This window comes from Melanostigma gelatinosum (assembly GCF_949748355.1).
Source record: "Melanostigma gelatinosum genome assembly, chromosome: 21".
NCBI classification, from domain to species: Eukaryota; Metazoa; Chordata; class Actinopteri; order Perciformes; family Zoarcidae; genus Melanostigma; species Melanostigma gelatinosum.
In genome coordinates, this window is record NC_136654.1 from 19,089,444 (window position 1) to 19,109,403 (window position 19,960).

Consider the following 19,960-nt stretch of genomic DNA (forward strand, 5'->3'; position numbering starts at 1 on the left):
TTCTCTGGCATGCCAGGAATCAAGAAACCTTTCCCTCTCTCGCAAAAAAGAAAGTAAAAAAAGACAGCGAGAGGGAGGCAACAGTAGGTTTGGGAACAAGGAGGAGAGGCAACCAGCATGCCATCTTCCACACATGCTGGCGAATGCAAATTAGCATGCGTAGAGAGAGCAGCCGGACTCGCCTCAGCTGGAGATCAACAGAGGAATATTGATATGACAATGCAAGGGGCTTCCCTGACTCAGACAGCAGGGGCCACCGAGGATGCTCTAATTGGCCTCACGCGAGGAGGGGGTGGGGTGGGGGGGGGGCACCCATAAATGTTTCACACAGATTGATTCATTATCAGTTTGCTCGACAGGCTGGGTGGGCCTCGTCAAAGTGTACCGTCTTGAACTGGTGTGCATGTAAGTCACTGTCACCGCGGCAGGACAGAATATATCATCCCGACCTTTCACTTCAGATGTTGAAATGAGAGCCGGTAACACGACTTGCCACACTGTAGGACTACCACTCGTGCATTTCAAAAACACAGGAGGAGGATAGTGCAATGATAGGTGACAGAGCAAGGGAAAACATCAATAATTTACCAATATCTGCTCTGTCAGGATATGCCGAGCTCTTTTTATTACACCACATGTCAGAGCTGGCTGGCAAGTTTGAGGTATAAACATCCTCTTGATTAAGGAGCTGCATGTTCAAAATGAAAAGCATTCTGTCTGCATTGCCATGTAAAATAGACCTAAAATAAAGTTTGACCAATAAATCCATTAACCGACTCTTCCGGTTGACGTTAGCGGCCAATTAATGGCTTCTGTATCATTCTAAAAGCTTTCACTTACCATCTACTGGAACAGTTTGCTACAAGAGAAGTCACAACATTTTACAGCCAAACTCTCTTCCGACCCCTAATGTGGTTAAACTGACGTTTTGTTGCTCCGTGATGAATGTGCACAAATGATTCAATGGACCACAAAACGAATCTGTCCGCTAAAAAAGAACTGCAGGCTTCACAGACACGCAGACGATCACTGGCAGCCATTTAAGAGCCGTGAGAAAGGCAGTTGAGCATCTCAGCTTCTCGCTGGGTGGTTGCTTGCATGTGGTTGACACATTTGCATCTTCAAAGGTGCACACAGACAAACTCAATATGTGTGCCAATGTGGAAAACCCCAGTCCTTCCTCTGAAGAGGTTTCCCCCCCCCCCTTCTCTCAAAGACTATACCGCGTTTTGAGGTCCTTTATCTGTCAAGCAGTCGCTTCAACAGCGACTTGTAAACAAGCCGCTTGGACTGGATGCACAGAAAGCGGTTGCCGTACATACCATGCAGCGCTGTCTGCTCTCTGCACCAAACCGAAAAAGGCGCCGCAGGAAACTATAAATCAGGAGCCATTACACAGCAACAAATATAATACCAACAGCGCTGCACAGTATTTGAGCTCCAAGACTCATTCACTCAGTGTCTCTTCCAATGAGCATGAACAATGCAAGCGGAGTGTGCATTGTGCTGCAGAGCAGGAGACTGTTCCTCTGAATTGGGGGTGAATTACAAAAAGAGGCCTGTGCAAATGAGACGTGATGGCTTCATAATGCGTCGGAAGTGTCAGATCCTCCAGACACCATATCCCCAGGCTACACACTCGCGGATCGACGCTTTGAACCTCCAATTATTCCTGCCAAACCGCGGCAATCGCAACGCCGTAAAACAATCATTCTGCCATTACGAAACGCACGCAATCAATGTTGACTCAGTCGCTGGCAACGGCAGGGTTACCAACTTAAAAAAATGCTTTCGCAGCACGTACTTAATCTATATCAGCGAGGAACACAGATATCCGATTTGGCATTAAACGTAACAAGTGTGTAAGTCTTTTTTTTTCCCCCTTTTAAATGCAACTTTTCAATGAGATCCTGGAAGAAGATTAATACCTCGGAAGTGTTTGTAGTGGTTTTAATCCGGCGAGACCATTTGTTACAGAAGGAGGAAGAGGACCGGAGGGAAACAGCTGTATTTCAAGAGGAACCATCCAGAACTGTGTTCCCTCCTGATATTCATTTGGTGAGGGAATATGTTCGAGTGCTGTCACAGATCCATTAGATTACCGCACATAGAGGAGTCATAAACTGAAACACAAATCCCACACAGGAGCTGGCAGGACGTGTGCCACTGCTGAGCAATTTTATATTACAATATGACCTCTTACTCATGCAGCAATTTGATTGCAAAGAAGTAAATTACCTTTGCAATTTGGGACAGCTCCACAAAAAAAAAGGTGCAACTGGGTGCCGTTCGTCGATAATACTTTTAGCTCGGCAGACTAAAAGACGGAGAAACCCAGGCGGGGTGGCCGGGTCAAACACTTCACTTGAACCAGAAAACAAAGTGACCACAACGGTGGAATAGGGCACGAATAAAATGGAGCCCGAGAGAGAACCAGGAAGAAAGAAAAAAACGCTTCCTGTAAACCACTGGCTAAGAATCATTTACTCACAGGGCGAAACATTAAAGCGTCTTCTCATCCTTAATTAAGTCTTGTTTACATTCCCCAACAACGTGCGAGTAATACACATAGAACGTCGGGTTGAGATGCATCAATATTGTCTCCTCAACTGCGCCTGCTACATAATTAATACGCGCACCGACATGACATGGATATGATATGACAAGGGTGTCAGAGGCGACGAGTTAGAAAAAGAGCGAGCGGATGCATCTTTCATGAAGTGCAGAGCTCCCCGTAGCCAAAGTTCCAGACACGATGTTTCAGTTCCACAGACGAGAGGCAAATATGTGGCAGGATGAAAACAAACCCGGGAAATCATATGCAAGTGCGTTCACACTGATACGTCCACATCTCTGATCACACATCCAGAGGTCGACTTTGATCAGCTTTGTGTCTCCCTCTTGGCTAAAAAAAAAGAGCTGCACATGTAAAACATCCTGTCTCTTTTTCTCTTTTTACATCCACTGATGTCTCAGTCTGATGGGCTGTGGCGTCACTGCAGCTGCTGATACTTAATAAAAGTGAAGGCTGGATTTCTTTAAGGGTAGAGTTTTCCATTTCTCTCACCATTTCCCCTCAGATTGGTGAAGCTATAAATAGCCTCGGGAAGAACAGAACCCACACAGGTGTAGAGAAGAATTCATTCCGCAGTGTTAGGGCTGGGCGATATGGCCTAAAAAAAAAATCTCCGATTTTTTTACAAAAAATCCGATTCACGATTTAAATCGATTTTTTCCCCCAAAATTTTTTGCAGATGACAGAAGCTGTTGAAAACAATTTTTTATTTTATTTTGTGATGATTTTCCCAAGTAGGTTGATAAAAATAAAGTGCAAACAAAACCTGAACATTGTAGGAAGGTGCCTGTAGTATACAAAAAGTATTTCGTCACTCTTTTGTTTCCCTGAATCATTTAAATATAAAATTAAATTAAACATAACATTAAATGGCATTAAATAGTAGCCTTCCATTGTAAACAACTGTGCAAATGTAACTTTTTTACAGTAAGCTTTTCTAACTGAATACACTGATACAAACACAGCATGAAATAAAATGTATATGACCCTTTAACATTCACATTTTCAAAAGTGCAACATCTGATCTAACATCAACATAACATATTTTGCATAGTAAATAAGTGCATGTAAACAAAATCAAGTGCATTCACAACATAACCAACAGTATTAAACAGTAGTGCATGTTTTTTCTAAATATTTTTTGCCAGGAAGACAAGCCTGTCTACTACCTCTGGCTTCAGGCATGCACGGTGGCATGTAACAATGCCCCCCCCCACACACTGAAAAGCCTCTCAGAGGGGGCACTTGTAGCTGGCACAGAGAGGTATTTCTTTGCTAAAGTACTTAGCCTTGGAAAGTTAAGTTGGTGACGCTTCCACCAGTCAAGTGGATCGGTGTCTGGGTCAACCTGCTGGACCACAGGTCAGTTGTTGCGGAGTAGAATGACATCCCCTCCAGCTCCGCAGAGATCCTTTGGCGTGTACTATTGTACAGCCGAGGCAAGGCAACGTCAGAAAAATGTTTACGGCTTGGTAGCACGTATCTGGGGTCCAAAGCTTTGAGAAGGTGAATAAACCCCGGCTTTTCCACGGTGTATATGGGCACCATATCTTTTGCGATATACATCGCGACTGCATCCGTGATGGCTTTCCACCGGGCACTCTTCTTCTCATGCGGAGTACAGTTGGTGAATGTCTCCAAAATGCTGGGTTGTTGTTGTGAGGTGGCGGCGGCGTCGCTTGTGCTCCCGCGGTCCTGCTCCCTCCTCAGGGCAACAACGCTTCTCCCACTCGGCGGCATGCCTCTGTTTGAGGTGCTGCATTAAATTAGTTGTGCTGCTTGATTTTGTAGCAATAGCTTTTAGACAGACCTTACATCGTGGTGCTGTTTGTTCTGTGTCAGATGACACGAACCCGAACCATTTCCAGACCACCGAAGACACATTCTTCCCTCTCTTAAGAACGAGAGCTTCACTGCTGGCCGCCATTGTTTTCGTTTGTAAACAATGCGCGCGCACTCTACTACGGGAACCCAACGGGGGGGAGGGGTGGGGGCGATTTTCTCGATTTTCAATAAAACACATCGCCTTAAAGCACACATTCGAATTAATCGATTAAATCGATTTATCGCCCAGCCCTACGCAGTGTATTTTGGACCGGGCTGCTCTGCTCCGCCACTGGGGGAGGAGGCCTTTACAGGGGCCATTCCTCCTCATTCAGAGCCATTACCACCCCCACTGTCACTGTCAGTCTGTCCCCTCACCCATCACAGAGCAGCCCCACAGCCCGTCTCAAACCTCCCAACTAAATCACATTCCGGGGCCCCGCGCAGGATCCACTGTATCTAATCTAATCTGTCTATCTCCCGTGTCCCTACACATCAACGCACACCACGCGGAGTCTCTGGAAAAGGCAGGCGCAACAGCTCGGCACCTCAATCGTGTGCGTTTCCGCCGTGTGCGGTGAAACAAGAGTCGGCAATGCAAATCGGAAATCAGGATTTGCCTCCGTAATTGGGGCTTTATCAGCTCATTAAGAAACAGGGAGGCATCGGCGAAATGAGCATGCAATATTCCTATTAGAACTGCTCAAAGAGCGAGCACTTAGAATGTATCAGCTCAAGGCCTTGGGAGCGAGAGGGAAGCAGCTGTGATTGATAAGGTTACTACATTGTCAGCGAAAGAAAAACACCTCGGGGAAGCGGCAGTTTAGCAGGAAGAACAGAGGGAACGCTCTCAGGTGGCCCTGACGGCCACTTGTCTGCCCCTCACCGTTATAACGCCTGATAGAAAATGGCACATCTTATTAAAAATTTGACCGATTTATTATTACAGTTGTTTAACCTCTTTATAATCAAACCATGTTAGGGGTTCAAGGAGACTCTCTCAAACTGAATTGCAATCGTTGGAGCTTGATTTAAATTCTCACTGTGACGGGATCCGGTTACCTCGTGCAGCCGTGTTTCCTGTTTACACATCCAGCAGGTTACGCGATACAAACAAAAATAATATGAATCAGGCTACTTTTTGCACTTCAAGTCCTGGACAAAAACACAATAGAAATCTGTATTTAACAGCTTTATATTGTGTCAAAGGGAAATTATAGGGAATAAAGTTGGTATTCCACCTTCCTGCGGGCCACTCAAATAGTTCAGCCTTTGTGGTACAAACTGCACCACACTGTTCAGAGATCTGACTGGCAGGACACAAATCGACTACGATTAAAGTGAGTGGGCAAAGCCACATTAACCCCGTAGTCTGTGCGTGATTGACAGGCAGGGTGACATGCTGGCATATTGTGTTTCATGTACAGTAATTGCTGCAGCTCAAAGTGCTCAGAGGTGAGAGTGGAGCATACAATAAGACGATGAGCGGAGCGTGTCATTGGGGCCTACAGGGAGAGGACTGTCATTAGCTACAGGACGTTGATGATTGAGTAACTTTCTTACTGCCGCAGAGGAAAAACAACCCAACGCCTTCAGGCAAAATCAATACAGCTTGAGCCGTCGGAATGCAAATAGCGACTATTCTGGCTGCATGACACGGGATGATGCACCGTTACTTATTCTGGCTCCATTGAACGTCATCATTAGCCTTTACAGTGTCAAATCCGCTCAATAAAGGGCATTATTTCCAAAAGGATAAGCGCTGCATTCATCCTTTTGTGCTGCTTTCAGCAGGATAGCGTCTCCCATAGCTAATATTAATGTGCTAGGTGTCAAGAGTGAGATGGCTAATCCTGATAACTCAGGATGTACAGTCAACTTTGCAGATGGCTATCTGCCCTGGACGAGCACTCCTAATAGGCGGAGGAACAGGATGTGCTTTTAAAGCTGCGCTTCCCGAACGTCGTCTTCAAAGAAAACGATAATTTTCAACGGGGCTTTCTGAACCAGGAAGATAAGCCAGAGAACGGGGGAGGAGAAAATAAAAATGATGCTCGCCTCAGAGAGGAAAAATAGCTTCCTGATATAGTCCTAGCTCCCTCTTTAAAGCTGACACCTAGAACATACAGTTTATCAATTATACATGAAGCCAGAATCCATCTTCTGTTGGCAGCTTGTTTGGATCCGGCCCGAGCCCTCTCAGTGGTGAAATGTGTCTGGGAGCCCCCATCCCTCCTGTCGCCTTTTTTTCCACTCGCAGCCTGTCCTTAAATCAATCCCTTTTTAGGCCTGAATTTATTTTTCCTGTAACAAATCTGTCTTGGCAAATGATGTCACATAAGCGGGGAGAATGACAGCCCGACGTCTATGCGGGAAAAACATCAACCTTGCTCCAGCAGCCTCCTCCCAAGGTGAGTAATCATGCTGAGGAGCGGTGCAGTGTGTGGATGCCAGCCAGAGTCCAAACAAACCCGGAGTCTGTTGCGCAAGATAAACAAACCAATTAGGGGAAAGGCATGTTATTCCTCAGTTGGTGGGATATTTGCTCGATGGAAAATAATCAATGCATTCTCATTTCCACGGGGTGAAGCCGGAAAAGTCCCGAGCAGAATAAAATCCAGGCGGAGAGAGAGAGAGTAAAATTATTCATTAGAAAAAATAAATAATGGGACTAAACTAGCTACTAGTCATGTAATTAATCCATGCAGGCTCAGTGGAGAGAGGAGAGCACAGAAGGGGAAGATTCATCATAGCTCTTCGCCCCTCGCTCCCAGGGATACATGCCCTTCTTGTGTGGATGAGTCAGCTTACATCTTCTGACAATTGTGAGCCACGGGCTTTGTCAAAAGGAACCACAGTTATTGTTTTGATTGGTTCCCCCTTGTTATGTTGGGAGCACAACATACTTTCAAATGTGATTGCACCACAGCATCTGAAAATAAGGCACGCACATAAAGAACATCAAAAAAAAGGAAGATGTCTCCTTTTTATTTACCCGAAGGACAATCATTTGGCACTTTGGCGCTCTCCATGGCCTCTCCTCCACACTGGAACAAGCAACCCTATCAGTTATTGCAGGGAGCGGCCAGCTGAAGCATTAGACGACTGGGCTCGCGGTACATGACATTCGAGCTGGCCAATGACGACGGACATGCTAATCAAAGTGGCTCTGGCCTCTCCATCACACTGCGACTGGAGGACTTTGCCCTGTCGGCGTGGATGTGCAGCTGCTCTGGCTGCACATCCACTCTGCCCCCCTCAGGGCCTGGGCACCATGGCTAACCACTGGCACAAGAGTTTAGATGCCGGGGAAAATTTAAAATGAAAAAAACAGAAATAAAAATGGCAGAGGCTAACAACACCACACATGAAAAATAAATCACAGACAGCTCGTTAGCATGGGGAGGCGAGAGGCAAAGAGGAAGAGAGAGCGACAGAGAGAGGAGAAAGAGAACTGGGTTCAGAGATTTAACGTGCTGCTGAAAATCTGACACTCGCCGGCTAAGTCTTTATAAAGCCTCCAAAGCTGCTTACAATATACACTTGAGAAACAATAGATAAGGTCAGAGTAGTAGCCTGTGTCTGAGTGGGACCATGTATGAAAAAAATTAACTATTTCCCACCACCGCATGTGCTAACCCCGGACATGCTAACTGAAACACATGCAGCCTGGTGCTGCAGTGAAACCATGAGTTGTTTAATCATCATTAGTCGAGTGTCCCTGGCACATCTCCTGTTGCAGCCTTTTGATGCTTCTCTGTTGTAAACTGAATATCTTTGGACTGTTGGTCGGACACAACACGTTTTGTGATCACCATGGGCTCGGGGAAGTAATGATGGGCATTTTTCTTTGTATTAATACCAAAAATAATCATTAGTTGCAGCATTCATTTATTGATTCATTTTAGATATGTCTCTCTAAAGTTATAATCAGTGACATTTTGGGTTAACACATGTATTTTGAGATCGATACCACTGTCATATCTGTGGCCGGGAGACGGTTAGCTTAGCTTAGCATAAAGACTGGGACCAGTAGGAAACAGCTAGCCTGCCTCTGTCAAAAGGAAGAAAATAATAAAAAAGATCTGCCTACGAGCACGTCTCAAGCCCCCTAATTAACACATAACATGTTGTTTGTTTAATTCTTAAGAATTCAAAGTGTGAAAACAACAAGTTGCGGTAGTATGGGGGGCTATTTCTTGAGGGAGTGCGCAGTGACTTCTTGGGACTCTTCTCATCACTGTGCGGTTGCCAGGCAACAAAGAAGCTACAGCTCCAAGCCCCAAAAAAAAAAAATAGTCCCGCACATAACACCACATAAAAACCACAACTTGTCGTTTTACACTTCGGTTTTCATTTAACGGAAGAAACTTGTGCATCGGTATTCCTAAAAAGGGCTCGTGAGGTGTGATACGGAGAATATCTTGAGCATTAAATGAATGCTTTATGAAATCATTAGGAAACGTGATGCTATCCTCAGAAGTCATTAGGGAGAGAGAGAGAGGAAACATTTACTGGCAGCTGACAATGGATCAAGGCCAAAAAAAGGCAGAAGGAGGCTTATTACAGACCGTAAACAAATTACAGCCACATAAAGGGAGGAAATGAAACCTTGCAGAGGGCAACAATTCTCAAAAAAAAACAGTGTCCAGCATCTGGTGCACAAGAGATGCACATCTGGGGTGATTCTTCGTGGGCCGTCAATTTGACCCGAGTGCTGCGGATTTTGGTTTGTGGCGAGGAGAATATCCCGGCAATATTTATTCAGTCGAGGCTTTATGCTCCAGCGTGACAATATAACAGCGTCTGACACTTAACTCTGCTCACTATCTTTGCCCAGGAGACACACTATCCTAAAGCGTTTCATCATGTGAATCTTAATCAGATACTTAGCCAGTAGAGCAGGTTTTCACTCTCCCTGGTGAGAGTATCAACACATGGCCATCAGGCACAATTCACGGCCGCAAAGTGGCTATTTATTTTCTGCTCAGCATTACTTGACAAATAATTACTCAGTCTATTCAATTAAGCCATGGAACTCGCACAAATGGTCACGACATCCAAGTATGGGACTGAAATAGTGTTCTACATTTCACAACTTCTCATGAATAGAAAAGCACACACACACACACACACACACACACACACACGCCGAGTGCTTTGACGCAGAGGGAGTAAAGGGACAAGGTGAGGGAAAGTAGAAATATCATTATGTCTGAACTATTTCATCCCTTTTACAGCACGGCAGAGGAAAACAGACTTGCTGCCTCTGGAGCAGATGCACACGGTAATCCGGGGTGAAAGGACATGGTGTTTTCCCTGCTGAAGAAGAAAAACTGTTTTTACAAGGTAACGTAGGTGTACAAGGAGAGAGTCACTGCATGCTGGTCGAGTAATATGGACTACAGCCTGGAAGCATGCCCCCCCCCACACACACACACACACACACACACACACCAAGAGGCAACAACTCAAAATACAGTAGATTAAAGCAGTAGATTTTTTTCCCCTGTTGTTGTTCAAATTAGGATGCTAGAAATAAAGACTCCCAAAAATAAAACCAAAAAAGTATGTACTCACACATTTCTAATAAAAAAACTAATAAATACACAAAAAGTGCCATTCATTGTGATGAGAACATCTCCAGAGTAACAAAATGAGATGAACCCCGACGTCCTTTCGCCACAACAATTTCAAACATATTTAATTCTCCTCCACTGCACTTCTAAGGGAAATACTGTACGTTTTACTCCACTCTATTACTCTAACCTCTAATTCTTACTTTGTAGAATTTACATGAAGCATTAAGATCATTTGATAAAATATGATGCATTGCAGAGCACCAACAGTTTTTTATGTAGTTAAACGCAGAATGGATAACAATGTATAGACTATTATACACAGATAGTGTCCTTCAGTAAAAAATGTATTCACTTGAGGGTGCAGTATTGCTACTTTTACTTAAGCAAAACATATGAAATTGTCTCCCCCGCCACCCGTTGACATGAAGAAGTAAATCAGGAGACGGGATTATTGTAAACAACCTATATAAATCCCACAGACGAGCGAAAGCCACGGGATGTCTCCACAGCCAGCATCATTTGGCCTCTCCACCCTAATTTACCATGCTCCGCCCACTCGGGCCTGCAGGGCTGAGGAGCTGGCTGATCCTCCAGCAGGGCCGGGCCGGGCCAACCCATGCGTCCCACTGGCACGGGACGCCCCGCCAAGAGCCAATCACCAAGCCCGCACTCCTGACAGCTCATTACCACTCAATTAGGCAGGTGCACCTCCACGCACAGCCTTCTGACAAATACAGCCCTCCCAGATGCATGTTTAACATTCGGGAGAATTATATAGTGACAGCAAACACTAAACGCCTCACCCTTATCACTTGATTGCCTCAAGATTGAAATCCTATAATTGGCCCAGGCCAGCGGGAGAAGAAAGAAGAGAAAAAAGAAAAGAAATAAAAAAGCCAATAAATATGATGCAGTCAGTTTGTAATTGAACAATTATAAATTCATATTCATAAGCTGCTTGCTGGCAATTACAAAATGCCATTTGATTAAACACAATTTGAAAAGACATTGTTCCATGCTGAAGACACTGTGGTGTCAGCCTAATAAAGAGAATACACATCATAGCGGTCGCTCGCCCAGCAACATGACCTCCAGAGACGGGAGACTTGCTGACACAGAGGCTTGGCCGGTGACGGACGGGACTTGGCACCCATCGCTCTTTGTCCCCTAAACCTACTGCTAACACTCACTCGCACAGGGGAAAAAAACAAAAAAACAACAACGCCACCAAGGGTTGACTTTCAAATTCGAACACCAGTGGGCACAGATTGTGCACATAACGAAACACAAGCAAGGCGGAAAAAAAAAAAAATGTTGATCCCTTGAGAACAGATTCTAATCAAGATGAAATGATTTACAAATCTATTGAATAAGGCTTGCCAGAAGTCAAACTTGGCATGTAAATGCGGTGGGGATTAAATTTCATCGGCAACCAAGACTGTAACTGATCGCCTGCAGACAAAGGGGGAGCCTGCCAGTTTTTTTTCTCCCCCTTCCACTTCTCTTCCCTCCCTCCCTCCCCCTTTCTCTCCACTGCCTGCATTTTGCCTCGTGATCCCTCCCCCGGCTGTGTGGAAGGACAGGGGCAGTGCAGAGTGCTGCAGTACAGAGTGGAGAGGAAAGGGGGAAAAGACAGGGGAAAAAAGGAGAGGGAGGAAGGAGGGAGGAGATGGAGACAGAGGGAGGGAGGACTATTGGAGATAAAGAGCGGTGGCGAGAGGGTAAAGGGGGAGAGAGTCGTAGAGAAAAGGAAAGAGGAAGCGAGTGAAAGGAAGCTCAAGGTCAACGCGAGGACAGTTTGGTCCTCTGAGTTGGACGGAGACACAGCCGCAGTCACCTCTGTGCTCATCATCGGCTGGCTGATGAGATGTCAGCTAGTAGTGTGTGTGCAAAAACCTCTCCCTTTGCTGTTTTGGCTGCAAATTGCTGGGGCTGTTGGGGCGGAGTAACAATGTGTGTGTGTGTGTGTGTGTGTGTGTGTGTGTGTGTGTGTGTGTGTGCCACTCTGGAGTGTAAGCAGGCTGACGTGCTGCTTGTGGTGCCAGTATTGCGCTTTTTTTCTGCTTCTGCCCTCCCCTTCGCCTCTTCTTCTTGCATATTATGCTACGGTGACTGAAGCTGAACTCAGCTTTCCCCTGCAGGGAGGGCAAGAATACAACTGCCAATTAATGCTATATGCAGTGTGGCAGTGTTAACAGTGTGAGGCATTCACTCCAAGTTGCTGCGGCGTTTAAAAAAAAAAAGAAGGTTGGTGAGCTGTTTTCCTCGGGCGTGGCTAACCTCTTGCAGGCGAACGGGGATAGCGCCATTAGCTAAGGGCGTAAACGAAAAGCGTCCACAGCTGTGATCAGGTTTGTGACCTAACAGCACTGCAGCTTGCGTCTCATTGGGTGAGTTTTGTGTATCAAGCCAGTTGGCAGAGGCGAGTGTCTCCTCCGTCTATCCTTGGGTTATTTCTAACCATCTGTGCCCAGTCATTAACAGGCCTTTTCACAGTCAATTGTCTTGTTCGTCTCCCCTCTTCTTCATTTCTGTTACTTGCTCTGCGCATGGACCGTGAGACGGACCAAGTGCTTCTCCCCCCCCCCCCCCTGAATGTAAATGGCATAAGTTAGGAGAGGCCATTTTATTAGCCGAGGCTTAGGAGAGCTGTGGCGCCATAGGTTAATTCAAAGTGGCATCATGGAGGATGCATCAAGCAGTGGAGATCAAATTACAGGGCAAAGCGCTCAGTGGTAAGAAAAACAAGCCAGTGGTATGCTGCAGAATGTGTGCGTGCATGCTGTGTGTGTTTAGCAGCAAGTGAATGTGTGTCTGAGAGACTGGAGCAAGAGAGAGGGTGGGGGGAGGCAAAGGAGACAGCAAAAAGAGGAGGAGGAGGAGGGGGGGTGTCCATAGAGGGCCAAGGGGGATGGGGATGGAAGGAAAGAGGGAGTGAAGGGAAGGAGGGGGGGAGACGAGGCTAACTGGGCCAGCACGCACACATCACCCCCACCAATTAGAGTCACTCATCTCCCCTTCACACAATACATCACCCTCCATTTCTGATGTTCACAATCGTCTGGGAAAGAAATAACTGTAAACATCACTGCAGCAGCGATGGCATTCAACAAAAAAAGGAGCTATCCTCAGCCTGAAATGCGTTTAGCCATTCCTTCTTCCCCCTCACGCCTTTGTTATTGGTCTTTGTGCAATGATTTGCCTAAGGACCCAGATTTCCTAGCAACAGCCTGCCACCAAACATTTGGCAGGAGTTCAACATTCTCTCTCTTTGTGAGAAATGGCAGTGCTGCCTCCCTGCTCTGCGTCTGCCACCAGCCCTGCTGCTGCTGCTGCTGCCGCCGCTGCTGCTGGATGAGCCAGACTGGCTGCAAGAGACCTCTAATAATTCAGTTTTCTTCCAAATCACACCACATAGAAGCAGGCACCTTGAGAGCCTCTGCCAGGAATCATCAATCACCTCTTTAGCACGCATGCTCCAACAACCACGGACGCACGTGCAGGCGAGAGAACATGCTAACATACGCACATGCGCGCTACTCTGTAATTACATTTATTTACAGATTAGAGTTTACAAGACTGCGTCTACCGCCCAGCAGTCGTTTAATGGAAATCAACAAAGCACATTAATACACAGCAGAGGTTGGTACAGTGAGTGAGAGAGAGAGAAAATGTACAATCTGGCTGTAAATTGGGTAAATACATCTGAGTGCTCTCGACAAGGTTAATGGAGAGAGGAGGCCTTAGTGAACACCGGTCTAGACACGCCACACTGTATTAAGTGGGAATAGCTGTGGCAGTGTATCTGGCTAAGTCCTTTAGAAGTGCGAATGGGACCCTAATAAAGCGAATGATCCTCCTGTTTTGACAAAGAGGCCCGGGAGGGACGCTGAAAACGACGTTTGAGATTCCAAGCACTGACAAACACCCATTTGTGGCCCTTCTATCCCCCCCTCAAATCCCACGGAAGCTTTTCCCTGCGCGCAAGACTGTCGGATGTGGGCAAAACCCAACTGCCAATTTGCAGAGGATGTGCCGTGTTTGCTAATGCGAAGCAGAGGCTAGAAATGAGACCACACAAACTCTGGAGGATGGACTGACTGATCTGCTTTCTGGCACAAACACTGATGTGTTTTTTTAAGGGGGGGGAGGGGGGGGGCTCTGCGACTGGGCGGCTAATTATGAAACCTCCATCATTATTGGACTCCAGTACACTCATGCTTAGAGGGCTTGTGGGCAACAGGGGGACCATTGTGAATTTCACTTGGGACAATAGGAGCGTGTTGGTGGCCGGGCTGTAATGCTGATTTATGCCGATAATGAACTGCTTACATTTATTTTATTGGTTTATTTGAACAGGACAGTGCACATTAATAAAAACATTTCTGCAAATATGCCAGAGTTAGCCAAAAGGCTATTTTTCATCTGTAGTCCCAAGAGGCAGATGTTACACAATAAACCTAAAAACAATGTAAGATTAAAGTTAGAAGGTTAAACAATATTGACACTTAGCAATGTGGTTTAAAGACGTGGAATGCCGCGCAATTTCATGGCTATCATCTTGACTTGAGATCAGAGAAAATGTTGATCTGCCAGAATTAAATGTCATCCCAAACAGTGAAACGTGAGCAGTGAAGACATTACCTCAGTGGTGCAGCTTGAGTGTGTGTGAACGTCTAAGGGCACATCTGTCCTCCTCAATCTCTGTGTGTGTGTGTGTGTGTGTGTGTGTGTGTGTGTTTTGTCTGTAGGGGGAAGTTTGTGTAGGAGGGCGTAAAGCCGAATGAACTTGAATAATCAATTTCCGCACTTTCACAGCACCTGTTGGCTTGTCTTCACGCAAAAAGAAATGAATGAATGCATTACATGTAGAACAATTTCACAGTGTGCTGCAGCTTCGTGAACAAAGACGAGGGGGAAACGGGGAGAATGGAGCTGCATTGTCTCAATAGGTAACATAGCTCATTTCACTCGACAAAGGATGAATGGATATACTGACAATGCAGGAGGCGCGCTGAGGCATTTCCTGAATAAAGCCTCTTAACATTTTGTCCTGCGCTGGCAATAGAGTTGGGGAACAGTTATTTTGAATGTAGAGGGTCTCACTTACCGCAATATAATAAACCTTGGCTTTCTTCACCAGCTCCCAGTTGCTGTCCAAGTCCAGGTGTTTTTCCTTTTTGTAGCAGTTTGCCGCTGCCAGGTTAGCAACAAGGGACCTGCCGAGACAGACCCCATAAATCTTCCACCTCGCTTGTCATCCATCTTAATTTTGTCTCAAAAACATCCCGAAAAACACTCTGGCCCCCGAACTTTCCTTTGTTCTTTCACAATATAAAAGGATAATAATGGTTTCTTACAATGTCTGAACCAAGTTGAAATAAAAGGCATTTGGATCTCTTTCTTTCATCTTACAGAGTCAAAGAAGAAGAGGGATTTTCAAGGCCAACAATGAGCCACAAATTATTCATATTATCAAATCGCCTGGAAAAGTGGTCCATCGTTAGCAAAGGTGGGAAACAACAGAAATGCATTATGAAATGACCACTTGAGTTGAGTAGTGAGTGGCGGGAGCTGGATGTGAGGCAGGTGGCATTATCTTAACGTAGTTAGTTAGTCAGTCCTCGTGTGCCGTCGCTTTATGAGCGGCCATCAAAATGAGTGCAACCATCATCGCTACTTAGAGGGAAAACTGTGAGCCGATCATATGACAGGTGGGTGCTGCTACAGGAAGAGGTCCGCTCTCACGCGGCGAGAAAAAAAAGAAGCTGCTAATCGGTAGCATCAAAGAAAAGAGTTAGAGTGTGGTAAGTTGATCAGAGCGCGATGAAGACGGCTACGATGTGACAGCAGGACTTGGACTGCACTTGACCTGAGCTGCAGTAATGGACGAGAAGGTTAGAAGACGCTTGACAGACGAAATGGGTGTCATTACTAAGGAAGTCCAACAGACATGAGCAAAGCGCAGCGCTGTCAAAGAACTCGCTAGATCTAATGATACCACGTCTTTAGTGTTTGAGTTTAGTTTCTTCAGTTACAGTAAGATACTCATCAGTCCCTCCAGGAATTTACATTTTCGCTGATTCTGCGAGATCTTATATTTCAGAAAACTGGTTAAACTGGAAGAATGTGTGCCAACTTTACCAATAACCAGTTTTCTACTTAAACATAATGCAATTCAGAACCAATTTTAAAAGTCAAATTGGAATTAAAATCAAGCATCAATCTCTATAATGAAACAGCCGTTGTTCACAAACAACTTGTCATCTCATGCTTTGTGTTCTCCAACCAAGATTTTCCACAATTGAATTATAAATACCAAAACCAAACTATTTCTAATGTTACACATACAACTAACCACTCGATTTGATATTGTAGGAAGCACTGAGGTTAGACTCAGGTTCGGGTAAAACAAGTTACAGAAGAACATACAACGTCTTGAATAACTAAATGCAAAGGCTCGCGACAGCCTTTACTCTAACTGGAGTTTATTACACTTTGAGAATATCTGTAAATTGTTGGAAAAACGGAAAATGTTTAAATATTAGCACAATTTATCGCAAAATAAACAAAAGAACATAAGATAAGTCATTTTGCGCAGCACAAAAACTCAGAGATCCTGGAGGGACTGACTCATTAAACCTTTGATTAGAAATGTAAGAACTGAATAACGCCTTTAGTGTAATTAATCGTAGATAAACGGACCACTTCACAGATCTGAACTCATGTTGTCAGACTGAGCAGGGGAGGTGGATTTCTTTTCTTTGAAGACTAATCAAAGCCTGGGGGCTGTGACATACTGGTTCCAAATCCTTCAAAGCCATCCACCTTCCAATCTGGCCCTGCCGGAGACCTTTCCTCTGGCCTCTTGAGCTGTCTGTTAAACACCTGTAAGAAATATTACAGAGCTCGTCTCCCTGAGCACGGCACCTGACCTTTTCAGGTGTCAGAGCCACAACAAACAAGCCCACTAAGACCATTCAGAAGGGCCGGCTCCCGGGGCGGTAGAGGTTCAGCCGCTGACTGACAACTCCAGTAGCAGCGGATGAAGGGTTGCAGAGGAGGGGGAGTGTTTAGAGAAACAGGTTATTGATCCACACCTGGTCTATCATGAACTGGAGCCCTCACTGTTAGTGATGTGTGTGTGTGTGTGTGTGTGTGTGTGTGCAGGGTTTGACCACTGCTGTCTCAGATGTGCTGATGATGACGCTAGCGCGAGAGTCGCCAGAGATGCTAATGCCCCCTTTTTACAGCCGGGGAAGGCTGACAGGTGAGAGCAGCCATCTCTAACACATTGCTACTGTCAGCCTATAGATGGATGACAACCCACTGGGGCGGCAGAGACTGAGTGGGGGCCTGGAAAAACACACTCAAGCTGTTCTTTTCCCTTTTTCATGTGAGAGCTGAGCTATGATTCCCTGTTATGACTTCCAGCCCCGAGGAGTGAACCGCCTGCCTGAGGATGTGAAAATGAACCAGAATGAGTGTTTCAAATCTGGGCTGGAGGATAATTTCTCGGTCAGGGGTGACTGAAAGGTGGGCTAACCTATTGTCCCCGGTGATACAGGCCGCACAGGTGCCGGTCGGCTCCTCGTTCTGTTCGTAGTAATGTGCGTCGACGTGGGCCTCCGCAGCCTTCTCCTTCAGTATCTCCCCGAACTGGTCGGCACCGATGCACCCGAAGAAAGTAGCCACCTTTTGGGGCTCCTGGATCATCCACTAGGGAAAGAGAAAAGACAAACAGCAGTTACAGTGAGCTCGGTTTACAAAATATAAGTCTGTTTGAAGGGTCAAGTTCAGCGAAGGCAGATGGCATACAAACTGTAGCTTCACAGCAAACATACTGCTTGTGATATATGAGGGCTGCGAGCTGTCGTAAACAACCCGAGACCATTTCCACTCCACATAGAAGCACTATTCTCATCCAAGCACTCCCTCTTCCATGTGTGCTAAAAACAGTCTCATCTCCTTATTTACACAAACCCCATAATTCAAGACTCCATCCTACGTATGCAAACACAGACTGTGTGTGTGTGTGTGTGAGAGAGAGAGAGTGTGTGTGTACCTGCTACCACAGGACACTCCCTGAACTGCTCGTCGGCCATTTTTTAGTCTCGACAGTCCTGATGTGCTCAGTGACATTTACCTGATGAGAGGGTGGGAAGGGGGTGTGGGGGGGGGGGGGGGGGTGGTGCTGCTCAAATTCTACAGCGCTCAGGTTTAACCTCCAAAGATTTATTGACGTACAGTACGTGCTGCTGTTTGCTGATTTTATTGCTGCCTCCTGTTTTGTTGCTGACGGCGGCCCCCTGTGAATGAGATGTTGCTGCTTTTGGGGATGACCTGTATATGTGTGAAATTAATCATTTCACACGACCAAATGGCATCTCGGTGGGGAAAGAAAAATGCATTTTCATCACCCATCCAGAGATGCTCTCCCCTGTTATTTTGCGCCCCCCACCCCCCTCTGGTCTAACTAGTTCAGATAGAAAAGATAAATAATCAGATGGAGAAGGAAAAACCACCCAGGAAAAAAAGTCATTACTTTAAGCAAAGGGTCGGGTGTATTTATAAACATAGCTGACCTTGTGGCTTTGGTAACAAAATCAGACTGCACTATCCATTTGATTTTTAATGGGAAAAATAATTTCCCAAGGCCGAAGACGATATCTTCAAATTGCATGTTTAGCGAAAGTATTCAATTCGAGCGATATCAAACACAGAAGACCGGCATTTTGTTTACCAGTGGCTGCTATCAGCAAATGTTTGATATCTTTCCCAGATAAATGGCAAACTATTAAGTGATAACATGGACTGTATGTAAGAAGTGGACGTAGCCATCGGGATGTCACCCGTTGGTTTGTAAACTGCCGTTATGAAGCCTCGAGTGTGTTGATTTTGCCGTCACTATATTCGTCGTGTTACTATATTCGGAGGAGAGACGTAGAGACGCCCTCATAGACTTCTATACAATCGGACCTTTTGTAAAACCGAACGAGTCGCCCCCTGTTGGCCAGTGAAGAGAATGCAAGTTGCTCTGCCCGAGTGTGAACAAAAATAATAGTCAATTGATTTTCTGTGTACTTGTGTTTTCAGCACTAGTGCCCCCCCCCCCCCCCCCACACGGCTGAAATACACAAACAAGTACAAACACGCACACGCAAATCCGCAGCGAAAGCCCACAGAAGAAAAAGCTCTTCTTCCCCAACCTCTTGCTGGAGGCACCTCACACTTATCGAGGTCACTGGCTCGGGTACACGTCAAGTCCGATCTGATTTCTCTCCGCCGTGATGAGCTCCGAATCCAAGGTTAGGAGCTGCGGGCTGTAAATAATGACAGCGCGGGCCCCTCCATTTGCAGGCCTCTCAGGTGGGAACAGAGAGGGCCACTCAGGGGCCCCCGTCCCTCTGATGACAGCATGGTGAATCACAGTGGAACGATCGACCCCCCCCCCCCCCTCCTCCTCCTCCTCCGCCTGAACTCTCCTCTCCCTCTCTCTCCCTGACCGTCGGCTGTACTCTCACTGCCAGCTCAGCTTGTCATTTTACAGGGTCATTAACAGACACACACACTAACATGTGCATGAGTACACTGTGCACCCACGCAGGGAAAAGGCTGACACACACACACACACACACATATATACACACATTCAGAGAAATCCTCTTTAGTGCCACAGCTTCAAAACTCCCTCCCTTCCTCAAAAAAAACACCCCTGCTTTTGCCAGAAGCTGCTCTCCTACTCCAATGAACACAAAGCAGCGATAGATAAGAAGAACATGTCTTCATTGTGAGCATGTAAAAAAATGTATCTCGCAGGTTTTTCCTTCTCTCCTCTGCAGTGCACAGGAGCGGGGAGTTATATCAATTAATTTCCATCCCTGCAGACAATCCCTCTCCATTCCCAGATTGCGTGAGATAATACCTCCATTATGACAAAAGCGCTATTCGCGGGGTCGCCGAGGGGTCAACCAACCCT

At 46.0% G+C, this 19,960-nt stretch overlaps 1 protein-coding gene across 2 annotated transcripts in view; it reads right to left on the minus strand.

The window, feature by feature from the left end:
- Positions 1 to 19,960, minus strand: part of LOC306794749 (adenosine kinase-like) — a 93,390-nt gene that overhangs the window by 36,293 nt on the left and 37,137 nt on the right. For both annotated transcript variants that reach the window (XM_079292941.1, XM_079292942.1), the window contains exons 5-6: positions 17,528 to 17,700; positions 15,092 to 15,200 (exon numbers count right to left, since the gene is read on the minus strand). In XM_079292941.1, coding sequence (XP_079149067.1) covers positions 15,092 to 15,200; positions 17,528 to 17,700 — 282 coding nt within the window. The remainder of the gene's footprint in view (positions 1 to 15,091; positions 15,201 to 17,527; positions 17,701 to 19,960) is intronic.